Consider the following 12,709-nt stretch of genomic DNA (forward strand, 5'->3'; position numbering starts at 1 on the left):
TCAGTGGATTGAGTGCGGGCCTGTGAAGCAAAAGGTGGCCGGTTCGTTCAATCCCCAGTCAGGGCACATGCCTGGGTTGCAGCCAGGTCCCCAGTGGGGGACACATGAGAGGCAACCACACATTGATGTTTCTCTCCCTCTCTCCTTCCTGTCACCTCTCTCTAAGTAAATAAATACTAAAAAGAAAAAAACAGGCATTGTGGCTGGGTGAGATGAAGGGCTTCTGGAGTCCTAGGCAGGGCCTTCACATGGACTAACTTGGACTCACTCCCTCTGAGTTCCAACACTGGGACAGCAGCTTGAAAGGTACAAGAGACATATGGGGAGCAACTCTGTCTGGCATCTGGTCAAGAGCTGGAGGGTCAGCTTTCACCCAAGCAGAAGTGCTGGCATAGGTTATAGTGCCTTTACTGAGCCCTCTCCCAACTATAGAGTATACTCTATATACTCTGTATCTGAGTTTCCATCAACTTATCACTGTTTGCCCCACCTCAGTGATTCCCTGAGACCCCACACCACCAGTTTGCAGGCCCACCAAAGTTATTTTGCTGACTTGTCTATACCAATAGCATTTCTTGGCTCATGCTTCATACTTTCCTAAAACCTTTCAAATAAGTAGCATCTGGCCTTAGTGTTTTCTGTACCTCTCACTTAGGGGCCTCGTTCTGGCACTAGTAGCAGCCAGCCATAGTTCACAGCTTGGCATCTCCTGGGCACTTGTAATATGCAAAGTGATAAAAAGCAAGGACCTACAACCAAGACTACCCGGCAAGGCTATTGTTTAGACTCACTGGAGAAATAGCTTCTCAGACAAGAAAAACTGAAGGAATTCATCACCCTCAAACCAGTATTAAATGAAATGTTAAAGGGGCTTCTTTAAGAAGAAAAAAATATGAATCATGAAATGGACATATATATCCATTATATATTTTTGGATCTAAATAAAATATACAAGCAACAGAAACAAGACTTAGAGATACAGAGAACTTTTTGATGGTTGTCTGATGGAGGTGGATTGGGGGGATGGATGAAAAAAGTAAAGGGATTAAGAAGTTCAAATTTGTAGTTAGCATAGTTATGGAGATGTAAAGTATAACACAGAGAATATGGTCAATAATATTCTAATGTGTATGATGTCAGTGGATACAAGATTTCTCGGGATGATCACTTAGTAGATTCTATAATGTCTAATCACTGGCGCATACATCTGAAAATAATATAATATTGCATGTCAACTGTAATTAAAATTTTTTAAAGTAATAAAATTAGTATAAATTGAGGGTGTGGGGAGGTCCTAAGTAGAATTAAAGACCTTGATAATGTCAGCACTAGAACTTTATCCTCTTTGGTATTAATTTATTGCCTCATCTTTTTTTATTTTCCCTTGGTAGGTTCTGACTTATTCTGGAAAGGAATGGAAGGTAATGTCAATAGGAATTTTTGGGAGGCCAGAGCAAACAACTTGCGTAGGGTGAGTAATTGTATCTTCATTATCTCCATAAATAGATACAGTGTTATCTTTGTGTTAATATATGCCTTGTATAAGAATAAGGTAATAAGGTATGCAACTTAAGACAAAAAGGATGACAACTGACAGTGGTGGAAGGGAACGTTGACATTGTTTAATCCAACACACACAGTACAAGTGAAGAGACTGAAAACTGGATGAATTGAGTGTCTGGTCCGAGTTCCAGTCCTGTTCCTTAAATAACAGGAAATCATGAAACTTTTGAAAGACTGAGTTAGAGTTTCCATTGTAAACACTTAAACCCCAAAATCTAAATAGTTCCTGTTCATTCCAGGTGAGCACTTCTAAAATGGTTTCCACAACACTAATTAACCCTAAGCTTTACTTTATAGTTACTAAACTCCTTGATAATAACTTACATTTACTTTTAACTAAGGCTTTTTTGATTTTATGTTTTTATAGGATTGTCAGAAGAAACATAAAGATGCCAAAAGGAGAGTGAAACTAAAATAAAAAGTGTCATTATTGGTTTTGATACTGCTTGTTCAGAAGACTCGCCTATGGAAATTGGATGAACTAAAAAATAATTTTAGTTGACAAGAAATTGGAATGAAGGAATAGTCAAAATCTAACTTTTTAATGATGGGTATCATTCTGGTTGCTGTGGTTTTCTGTGGATTTTTCTCTGTTTATTCCTAGGTTCTTGAAAAAAAATTAATCCGAACATTTTTTATGAAGAACAATATAATCCCTCAAAAAGAAAATATTTTTTGTGTATAATCTCTTTACCCTCTATCATCAATAACTAATGGGCATCTTCCGATGCAAACTTTGCTTAAAGCCTTTTAAAACGCATGGGTCAGAGCACTTGTGTTTTACAAGTTATGTTTTTTGTGAAGTATAGACTACTTGAAATATTTCTTGCTGGTTGTATTAAATACATCTTATCTCCATTTTGTGTTTTTGGTTTAATGGGTTGAAGATAAGTCAGACTTGAGTTTTGTACTTGCTTCCTGTTGAATACCTAACTTAAATGTAGGACATTTCAGACCAACATCATAGGAGAGTTCTAGGAAGACCAGAAAAGGATACCAAATACAGTTTTCCTGTCCTTGGCCTCCAGGAATGGTAGAGGCCACCCATCAATCCTAAAATTCTAGTTAGACCAGAGATTTTTGAATAATACAAGTGTTTAAAAGGTCACAGTTAGGAGTCAGGACTCTGGGTCCCTATAGGGAAATAGATTTAATACCTTGTTAAATCATTTGGGCTAGGATGAATGACAGATAATCCTATCAAGCTAGCTTCTGTACAAGGTAGTATTATGTAAACAATCTCAAGAAGTTATTATGAAGCCATAATATGTACACAGTGATCCCTCACCTATCGTGGGAGTTACGTTCCTGACGTTCCTGAGACCCCCATGATAGGTGAAAATCCACAAAGTGGCGACGTTATATTTATTATATATATTTTTAAGGCTTTATAAACCCCACACTCCTATAAACCTTTCCCACTCTCTTATTAACCTTTCTCACACTCTTATAAACACTTGTTCATATGCTCTTAAATACTTTCTACACTCTTAAACCTACATAATTTTAACATAAAATTCTATCTGGGTACTCACCAGTGAAGTATACTACAACTTGAATGAAGATGAATTATGTAGCTGTGCAGTACTGATGATGAAGGTGATGATGATGAGATGAATGTACTGCACAGTCAAGAAGAGCATTACAGCTCATTTGAAGGCAGTGCTTCATCAGGTGTTGCAGTATCTTCACCCTGGGCGGTAACTTCTATTTCCACTAAAGGTATAGGTGTAACTGATCTCTTCGTACGAGTGATGAACATAGTTATGGGGAGTTGCTGGTGCTGCTCTTTATCCACAGAGGCAGCTTCTCCAGGCAGAGAAATGCTCTTGAGTCCAAAGTGTCTTGCTTCTGCGTTTTCATCCTCATCACCATTGTGGACATCTGTGTTTCTGTAAAGTATCATAAAGTTTCTTGGCCTTCATCTGGATGATGTTGGTATCCAGCAAGATACTCTTCTTCCTGCAGTCATTTATTCATAGGGCCAATGCAGACTCCATCCTCACAATGGCCTTATTGTGGGAAATGACCACCCTCCTTGCAGTCTTGTTAAAAGTCATTGTTGCAGTAGACCTAATATTCTTCTCATCTTTTTGTAGTGAACAGTACATTTGTTGATCCTGTAATGGTGGCCTACAGCTGTGTAGCTTTTTGCCTTTCACATGTTGAGAAGTTCCACCTTTTTGATGGTAAGCATATTCCTCTGGAGCTTGAGTTCACTGCCAGAAGCCTTAAGAGGTGCAGAACATTTGGGTGGCATCGTAGGGCTTGAAATAAATTCAGACTTTTACGAAATTTTCACAAAAACACGCCACAGAGCAACACTATGCACAGTGATCAGATGTTGATATGAAGTAGACGAGGAGAGGTGCTGAACATATGGGCACGGTGCGGGAGAGCAAAGAGACTGATACTATGTCACTGAGCCAATCAGCACCCAGGATACAGAACACAATGCTGTGGTTGGTCACCTTCCATTCTCAGCCAAATAGTGCGCCGTGTACAATCTCATGGCAAACTTTCTCAAGTGGTAGTGGCATAGTGCATTTCCATTGTGTACAGTACAGTATTCATCCACTGATGAAATACATAATGTATTTTATTTTGATTTAATATTATTTTAATGTTTGAATTAACGTTTTTAATATTGTTTTAATTTTTTAGGCAAATAATATATATAAACACCTGTATACCGCAAAATCCTGCAATATAGCGAAAACTCTGTAATATAGAATTAGATTTTTTTAAAAGGTGTTATCCACTTTATTTTTATTTTTATATTTTTTTTTAGAGAGAGGGGAAGGTAAGGAGAAAGAGTGGGAGACAGACATCAATGTGTGGTTGCCTCTCATGTGTCCCCTACTGGGGACCTGGCCTGCAACCCAGGCATGTGCACTGACTGGGAATCGAACCGGGGACCTTTTGCTTCACAGGCCAATGCTCAATCCACTGAGCTACACCAACCAGGGCAGAATTAGATACATATTTTAAAAGAAACTGCAACAGCCCTGGCTGGTGTGGGTCAGTGGATTGAGCATTGGCCTGTGAAGCAAAAGGTCCCCGGTTAGATTCCCACTCAGCACACTTGCCTGGGTTGCAGGCCAGGTCCCTAGTAAAGGCATGCAGGAGGCAACCACATATTGATGTTTCCTCTCTTTCTCCCTCCTTTCCCCTCTCTAAAAGTAAATAAAATCATAAAAAAAAAAAAAAAAAAAGAAAGAAAGAAAGAAACAGTAACAGTGAAACTGCAATATAGCAAAGGACCACTATATCTGAAATTAAGTATTAATTTATGTCTTGACTGAATATAAACAGGGGTGTCCTCTGGTTATCCATTTTGTCCCCACTACCTAGAAACATTTCCGGCACATAGTGGGTGCTCAGCACATAAGTTTTTTAGTAAATGGGGTCCAAGGAACTAAGTAACTGAAGAAGCATTCCTATAGTTCCAAGACTTCAAACTACTTCACAGAAAATGGAAACAACCACTCAGCAGGATAAATACAAATGTTCCACCTTCTCTTGATGTATATTACACTTATACTTTCTCATCTATTGCTGTATAACAACTCATCACATTAAGAACTACTTTGCTTACAAGTAATCAATTTGGTCAGGACTCATTGGGGACTGGTCATTTTTCTCCATGTAGTGTCATTGGAGTGGATCTGCTGGAATTAGTGAATCCACTTCTAAAATGGTCCATTCAGTGCCTATCCGTGCGTTCCCTTACAGCATTGCACCTAGGTTTTAGGATCAGGAATCAAATGCTGATAGTCTCTTAAGGCCTAGCCCAAAAATGGCCTGAGTCATTAATTACCACTATATTCTGTAGGTTCAAACAGAACACTGAGCTCAATTAGACTCAGTGAGAGGGTACAGACTGTCACCTCTCCGTGGAAGAAGTGTCAGTTTATGGCCATGTTTAAATCTGTCAACACCCTACATCTCCAAAATGAAAGTGCTATCACATAGCTTTGCCCACCCTGCAGATCCTGCTGCCCAGATAAAAGCATCTTCAACAATTTACTTCCTCTGAATTTATCTCCATATTTCTACCTGAAGTGCTTACTCTGTGATCTCTTGGTTTTTCAGTTTTAGACACCTGTTGACTTCCTACTCTGAAGATGGGGATTGATGATAATCCAAGTAGTGTATTTGGACCACATTTAACTTTTTCCTAGAATTTATTTTTTTTTACTTGCTTATCTTTTCTTATACTTAGCCTTCCTATATTTCCCACCAGTACCATAAAGTATTTCTTAATCCAATTTTGTCAGACCTGTCCTCCTCACCTTTTTTTTTTTTTTTTTTTTTTTTTTAATCTCTGGGAGCTCTCTGTATGTCCTGTTCCAATCTGGATTATCTGAATAGATGATGAACTGCACAAGATAGCAATTTGAATGCAAACACTTAAAAACACATTCCAAGTACTTCAAAATGTGTACTGAGTCGAGAATTACCCTTTTGAGGCAGGACATGAAACCCACCTTACTCTAATCCCTGACATTGTGTTCCTAGACATTCAGTGTCTGTTAAGTGAACACTACACAGATTATTAAAATGTTTTTAAAGTTACTAAGGAAGTGCTTTCTACATGTTCTTGGCCAGATCAACTTGTCCCTGTAATGGATACAATAAGCAGTCACATGCAGAATTACTCTCAATTTGTCAAGCCCTAAAATTTCTTTCCTATTCTCCAGTGCCAAAGCATGAAGTCGACTGTCCTTTGCATGGCTCTGGATTCTATTGCTTTAACCAGCAGATCTAGACATACTAGGCAGACGCATAGTAGATAGTAAATATGTAGTTGAGCAGATAAGGTAATTTTATTTTTATAACGAGAAACCATTTTAAAGTTGGTTATTAGACATTTCCTTTTTGTTTTATCTTTCCATATTACCATATAAAATTATTACCGTAACTTATGCAGTAAAATCCAGAATTCTGGAAGTGGCACTGAAGAACACAGGACTAGAGGGAAGGCTTCCTCGGAACACCAGCGACCGCGCGTGCTTCGGCTCCTTCCCGACACTGAGAACTCGGCGTTTTCTTGAGGATCAAATAGGTCAGGAATTTTAGTGTGCAGCTAGTTATCTAGGTGCCTGTTAAAATGTAGCTTCTTGTGACCCACCATCAGAGACAGTCTCAGCAGGCCTGCTATGTGGTTCAGGCATCTGCAATTTTTGCAAACTCCTGGGTGATTTTGGTGAATGTCTGCAACTAGACTGTAAAATAGTCCTAGCGCTAAGGCTGCTTCCTGTTACGGTTACCTAGGAAATTGGGACCACTTGCTCGCAGCCCCACACTACAATTACCGAAGCCACTGTTGTTAGATTTGATTGGTCTAACGTATAGAAAGGTAAACGAATGCACCTCTGCAACAACGTTCATCAGAACGCATAATTTCAGCCGCCATCAGTGCCTGTCCCAAGCAGTCCCTAGCCCAGAAACCACTTCAGAACCCTCCCACTATTACGCAAGCTGCTTGGAATCACCCAGCCAGCACGCAGGTTAGCAAGGAGGTGGGCGTGGTCAAACCCTTCAGCCAATCGCCGTTCTCTTTGTTCCCTGGTGCCTAGCCACGCACGCTGATTAGCTGGCGCAGAACGGCGTCCTCGCGTTACATCACCTTTCGTCGCCGGGCGGTAGCTTGCACGCGCTTCTTCAGTGGGGAGACGCATAGGGGCCGTCGGGTACTGCACCTCATGAACACGTTTTGCTGGAGGTTTGTTTAATGTCTGTAGGGCTGTGGGTTAGTTGCGTGCGTATCTATTTCCAAGGAGAAGATTGGGAGGGGCTGTAAGTGGGCTAGAGAACTCGGAACTGGATATGAATCAGTTCTCGCAGGATTTTGTAACCCTTGGAAGTTCCGTTACACACTGGAATCATGGTAACATTCCGTGCTTGTGGAATTTGATGTGATCGAGCTTACTGGAGAAGTGCGGAAGGTGGGCGAAATTAGAAATAACTTCGAAGTCGTTGTATTCATAAGAACAGGTCAAGTACTACGTTCCCGTGAAAGGTGGTCTTTGCCGGCTACCTGGGACTGGAGGGAAAGTAAGCACGGCCTTGTCCTGGGCCCTGGCAGTCTGACTAACGGTCGTGTCCTCGGAGGAGGAAGGAAGACCTGTTGGATTTCGAAGTGGGAGAAGACGGCTTCTGAGGAGCTGCGATAGGTTCGGGGCCTTGAAGATAATACTATAAGTGAATAAATAGTGAAGTATATATACGGGAGAGAAGGCAGCAAAGTGTAGATTTTATTCTTTAAATGTCTTTGGGAAGATGTAGTGGCTGGGCAGGAGCAATAGAATGGAATTTGTGGGCAAAGACATAATTGCTTAAATGGATGATATGTGATTGTGATCTGTAACAGCCGTTATTTCACTGATTAAGTTAGCATTGTGAATGTTTATGGCCTTTTTTTAAAACAAGTGACACAACTGAGGTTTAAAGGTTGAGTAACTTTTCCTGTAGCTCATGCTAAGTGGTGGCACCGAAACTGTCACATTTCAAAGCTATTGGGCCAGGAAGAGCCCATGGTGTGGTATAGATTGGGAAGGCAGGTAGGAGTATCACTGAGGAAACTTAAGGATGCTGACAAAGGGACACATTCAAACAAACGTTTTTTGAGCACTTAACCATATAAGCACGCAGTGTAGGTTAGATAGTAAGGTACTACTGGCAGCAACAAGTTTACAGTTGAATTGGAGAGTGTGAAACGTGAAATGCACATTAACTACTATATGTAGGAGAGCAGCAGATTCAGGGGAGGGAGGTATTCAGAAAACCAGGAATCTGAAAACCTGATAAAGAAGAGTCCATTTAAGCTAAGCGTTAGAGTATGCGGAGAAAGGGGCTTGATGGAAGAGAATGGTTTTGCTTAGCAGCAGTGACTAAGAGAGTGATGTAGCTGGACCTAGAGTTTTATAGGAGTGAATAAGTCAGGAGTAAGAGTAGTTAGTAGTTTAGGGTAAGAATAAGGTGGCCTTGAGTGTTCCATTGAAAAGTCTACAGAATGCTGTTGGCAGTGAGGAACCATTGGATTTCTTTTTAATACACAAATGTTACCTTCAGAGCTTTTCCATTGTGGAGGTTAATCTATACTGGTATGCAGGATTCAAAACAGTAGTATGAAGTGTTTAAAAAACTTTAACTTTACACTTGAGAGTCTTTTGTAAGTAAGATTTTATTGAGCCAAAACTGCTAGCCAGCTAGACTGGTCTAGGGGCCAGTAGCATGGCTAGGTAGAAAAGACAGCATGTCCATTGTTCCAGAGTTTGGCAAGTTTTATACTTTAAGTTAGAGGGAAGGGAGAAGAAAAAGAAGACTGAAAGTATGTACGATAGCTTTAGGCAAGGGGTAGTAGAAGGTGAAGTGTGGCAAGCTCTGGTATAAGGACAGAGTTTGATATAAAAATGTCCACTCCCATAAATTGGCTGGAGACAGCAATCAGGAAAGCCCATGTATAAACAAGTGGAAGTTCTGGTGTTGAATGGGGCTTGGCTGAACAACAAGTGGAAATAGCCACCTGGAAATTAATCCAAAGTTCCAACAGACAAAACAGGCATGTGAACAGTATTTTATTAGCTGCTCAGCAGCCATTAGCATACTAACATTGTTTTTTCACTCTCCGGCCTCTGTAATGTCATTTAACACATCAGAAACTATGTATGGTGTCAGGTGGGTACATGGTATTTTGGGATATCACTTAGTAGTTTATATACTGTCTATAGTCACTGTGGTGTACACTTGAAACTAACATAATCTGTATGTCAACTGTAATTGAAAAGTAAATAATTTCTTAAAAGATTTTATTTATTTTTGAGAGAGGGGAAGGGAGGAAGAAACAAAGGGAGAGCAACATCAATGTGTGTTTGCCTCTCATGCGCCCCTTACTGGGGACCTGTCTCATAACCCAGGCATGCGCCACTACTGAAAATCGAACAGGTGACTCCTTGGTTCTCAGGCTGGCACTGAATCCACTGAGCCACACCAGCCAAGGCTGAAAAATAAAAAATAATTTTTTAAAAATCAGATTTTCTTCTTGTCAGATCATATGAAAACATGTTCATTCATGCCTTCTCCTCCAGTCCTACTCCCTGATGGCATTCATAGTTAAATTTGGTGGGTTGCCTTCTAAATTTAAATACAAAGTTACTTAAATAGAGATTTAATGTATATGTTTTAAAAACCTCTGGAAAGTTATAATACACATAGTATAAATTGTTATTGCTATGACCTTTCTCAATATGCATAGGTAGTTTATGTATTTGATATATTAAGATTTGTTCTTTTTAATGCCAGCATGATATTGATGTACTGTAGTTTATTTGAGTCACCTGTATGGATATTTATTTTAGTATGTGTCTATAAAAACGGTGCTTTGGTTACTGTCTTTGTACAATAGGATATAACCAAACTGAGAAAAGGCTGGAGGTGGACTACCTCTGGGGTTCACTTTGACTCAGTGCAATGGGTTATAAAGAACAGTAGAAGCAAAATCCCTATGACTTGGTGATCAATCGGGTATAGGCATCATTTGTTGGTATTAAAGGTGGCTCAGAAATTTCAGTAACAGGAATGAATAGTGGAACTACAACTATGGTTGAAATAAAAGTGGGAGCAGGTATGACAAGGAGGATCATGAGATTTATTTTCTGAAATCTATTGAGGTAGAAGTCAAAGAGGGTATCAAGAAATTGCTGAACAGGAAGTTGAGCCTAAAGAGGTCTGAAGGAATTACAGAATTGGGAAGCTTGGAGACCTGGATGGTAGTAAGAAGGAAGAAGAAATTGCTTTCCTGAGCACAGCTTCAATGAAGTTAATTTTCCTTCTCTTTGTCACCCATAAGTGTCCTGTGGTTACTGGATGCTGTAGTGCAAGTACACTTTTTCAGTGGATGTGAGGAGCCAGAGCAAGCCTGTGATCTACACATGGAGCCTATTCTCTTCCATAGCAAGCACAGCCTTGTTACTGATAATATGCCTCTTCAAAGTAACGTGCATTGCCATTGCTTTGAGTCTTTGTATTTGGCATAATAATGCCGTGATTCTTAGTCTTTTGGGGAGTAGTGGCTCCCTAGAAATTTTTATGACAGTTATGAGCCATCTTCACAGAAAGCTTAAATCTCATTTTCTCAAAAAAAAAAAAAAGATAAAAAGTTTAGCTAGATAGTCCTGAATGTGCTCAGAATAGTTGCAGAGTAATGACGCACACTCTGATGTACATGGTAATCCCTTGGTCTTGTTAAAATGTAAGTACTGAGTCCTCATTCAGAGGTGGAATGGTAAGTCTACTCTTAAATGTTCCCACAGATCCTGGCAATTGTAGGACCAGCCATGAGGATTATTAAAAGCTACAGGAATAAATGTTGTTATCTAAAGATCCAGTCTTCCAATGTGATCCCATAAGTTTTAGTTGTCCTAGAATAAGGTAGTCCCTGAACCAGGAGGACCCCAATCCGTAAATGTGTAAACTAACACCTTTTTCTCACCCTGAAAGGCTGGAGGTTGCAAACAATAGCTGAAGATCCAAAATGCCATCAACTTTTGTTTAATACCATTTAATCAGAAATGGATAGTAGAGTTAATTAAACAATCCACCTGTTCCTTTCTTACTTTTTTCCTATATAAAACTCAAAAGCACTCTTGGATCTCAAAAATAAAGAAAAGAAGAGGAAAAGCAATGCTTATAACAAACTTTTTGTTTTCATGACTTGAGTCAATTACTGTGATTCAGCTTTGATGTTTTCAGAATTTCTAAAGTCATTTACTCCAGACTTTTATAGATTTAAGGTTTTCCATCTTCTGTGTTTGTTTTTTCATTTTCAGCAGTTCCTTCTAATCTGATGTTGACTTGGAAATCTGGTCACCAACCTAATTAGAATTATAAAGTAATACTAAGTAGGTTTTGAGGAGGAATGGACTTCAGGATGCTCACCAGATAGTTAAGCTGCCCTGGATGGATCAAATGATTATTAGCAAAACTATATAAGGATACTTTAAGACTTCTTTCACTAGGGATTAAATCAGAGAACTGTAAGGTTTGTCCATTCCAAAAATCATGAATAAGCAATTAAAAGATTCATGAATTTGCATGTCATCCTTGCACAGGGGCCATGCTAATCTTCTCTGTATGGTTCCAATTTTAGTATATGCGCTGCTGAAGTGAGCATTGAATAAGCAATTAAAAAGGATAAAACAGAAAATAAGAATGAGCTAGGAATTATGTGAATGTAAGATTTTCATCTTTTTAGCTTTAAATTTTCTTATTTAGGTCATGCTTGTCATTCCTCAGTATCAAATTACTGTTATTGAGGTTTAACATGAGGTTCAAGAGATGAGATTATTTCAACAGAAGTGGTTTTTGTTCTGTGGATATAGGTACTAATTCTCACCTATTTTTAGATTTTTTTCTTTTTAGATTGTTGAATTTTTATTGTCATTTGAGAGACTTCCCAAGATTTTTTTATATACATTTACAAGCATATCATCGGCGATTACTAAGTAATACATTGTAGTTGAAAAATAGGTGAAGAGTGTGATTTGAACACAAATTTTGCAGTAATTTAAAAAATAATTATCTCTATTTCACACTTGACGTAAAAATAATTCAAAATGGATCAACAGCCAAAATATTAAGAGCTAAATATTCATGGCCTTGTTTTAGGTTGTGGCTTTTTAGATATGTCACCAAAAGCTCAGGTAACAAAACAAAAAGATAAACTGTACTTCACCAGTTTAAAAGTATGTGCTTTAGATAACATGAAAATGAAAAAGATACAGTTTGGAAAAAAATTTGCTAATTATGTAACTGAGAAGCTTATATCTGGAAAGTATAAAGCACTCTTACAACTCAACAATAAAAAGACAACCAAATTATACATTGGGCAAAGGCATGAGCTCTGTAAGAAAACATAAAATTACTCAGTAAGCACATGCTCAGTATCACTAATCATTAAGGAAATGCAAATCAAAACCACAATGAGTTACCATTTCCTATCCACTAAGATTTCCTATAATTCAGTAATGGGTAATAAAGAGCGTGGACTTAGAAAAACTACTCTTCATTCATGCTGGAAGAATATTTTAAGGTGCAGCAGCTATGGGAAAAACTTTGGCAGTTTCTTAAAAAGGTAAACAGA

The 12,709-nt window shown here is 38.8% G+C and overlaps 3 protein-coding genes and 2 non-coding genes across 10 annotated transcripts in view; 3 read left to right on the forward strand and 2 right to left on the reverse strand.

Moving 5' to 3' along the window:
- The window catches only part of NOL8 (nucleolar protein 8), a 41,979-nt gene extending 39,558 nt beyond the window's left edge, over positions 1-2,421 (forward strand). The window contains exons 16-17 of the mRNA XM_037157084.2: positions 1,392-1,471; positions 1,931-2,421. Coding sequence (XP_037012979.2) covers positions 1,392-1,471; positions 1,931-1,981 — 131 coding nt within the window. The 3' untranslated portion in view covers positions 1,982-2,421. The remainder of the gene's footprint in view (positions 1-1,391; positions 1,472-1,930) is intronic.
- CENPP (centromere protein P) overlaps positions 1-6,998 on the reverse strand; it is a 377,506-nt gene extending 370,508 nt beyond the window's left edge. Inside the window, exons 1-3 of one of the 3 annotated variants that reach the window (XM_053662805.1) lie at positions 6,698-6,998; positions 6,483-6,615; positions 3,099-4,140 (exon numbers count right to left, since the gene is read on the reverse strand). The gene's annotated coding sequence lies outside the window, so the exon portion shown is untranslated. Of the gene's footprint in view, positions 1-3,098; positions 4,141-6,482 lie in introns of all 3 variants that reach the window. The other 2 variants (XM_053662806.1, XM_037157098.2) reach the window with 2 other exon arrangements.
- A 193-nt stretch (positions 6,999-7,191) lies between these two features.
- IARS1 (isoleucyl-tRNA synthetase 1) overlaps positions 7,192-12,709 on the forward strand; it is a 109,470-nt gene continuing 103,952 nt past the window's right edge. For 3 of the 4 annotated variants that reach the window (XM_037157068.2, XM_053662794.1, XM_053662795.1), the window contains exon 1: positions 7,192-7,291. In XM_037157068.2, the coding sequence (XP_037012963.2) occupies positions 7,272-7,291 (20 nt within the window). In that variant the 5' untranslated portion in view covers positions 7,192-7,271. Of the gene's footprint in view, positions 7,292-7,321; positions 7,515-12,709 lie in introns of those variants that run through there. The other variant, XM_037157069.2, reaches the window with a different exon arrangement.
- On the forward strand, positions 10,419-10,550 carry LOC119058138 (small nucleolar RNA SNORA84). Its single transcript, XR_005084204.2, has one exon. It is a non-coding gene; the product is annotated as a small nucleolar RNA SNORA84 (small nucleolar RNA).
- On the reverse strand, positions 11,634-11,738 carry LOC119058137 (U6 spliceosomal RNA). Its single transcript, XR_005084203.2, has one exon. It is a non-coding gene; the product is annotated as a U6 spliceosomal RNA (small nuclear RNA).

Source organism: Artibeus jamaicensis, unplaced genomic scaffold, assembly GCF_021234435.1.
Source record: "Artibeus jamaicensis isolate MK-2021 breed Jamaican fruit bat unplaced genomic scaffold, CSHL_Jam_final contig_288, whole genome shotgun sequence".
In the NCBI taxonomy this organism is placed as follows: domain Eukaryota; kingdom Metazoa; phylum Chordata; class Mammalia; order Chiroptera; family Phyllostomidae; genus Artibeus; species Artibeus jamaicensis.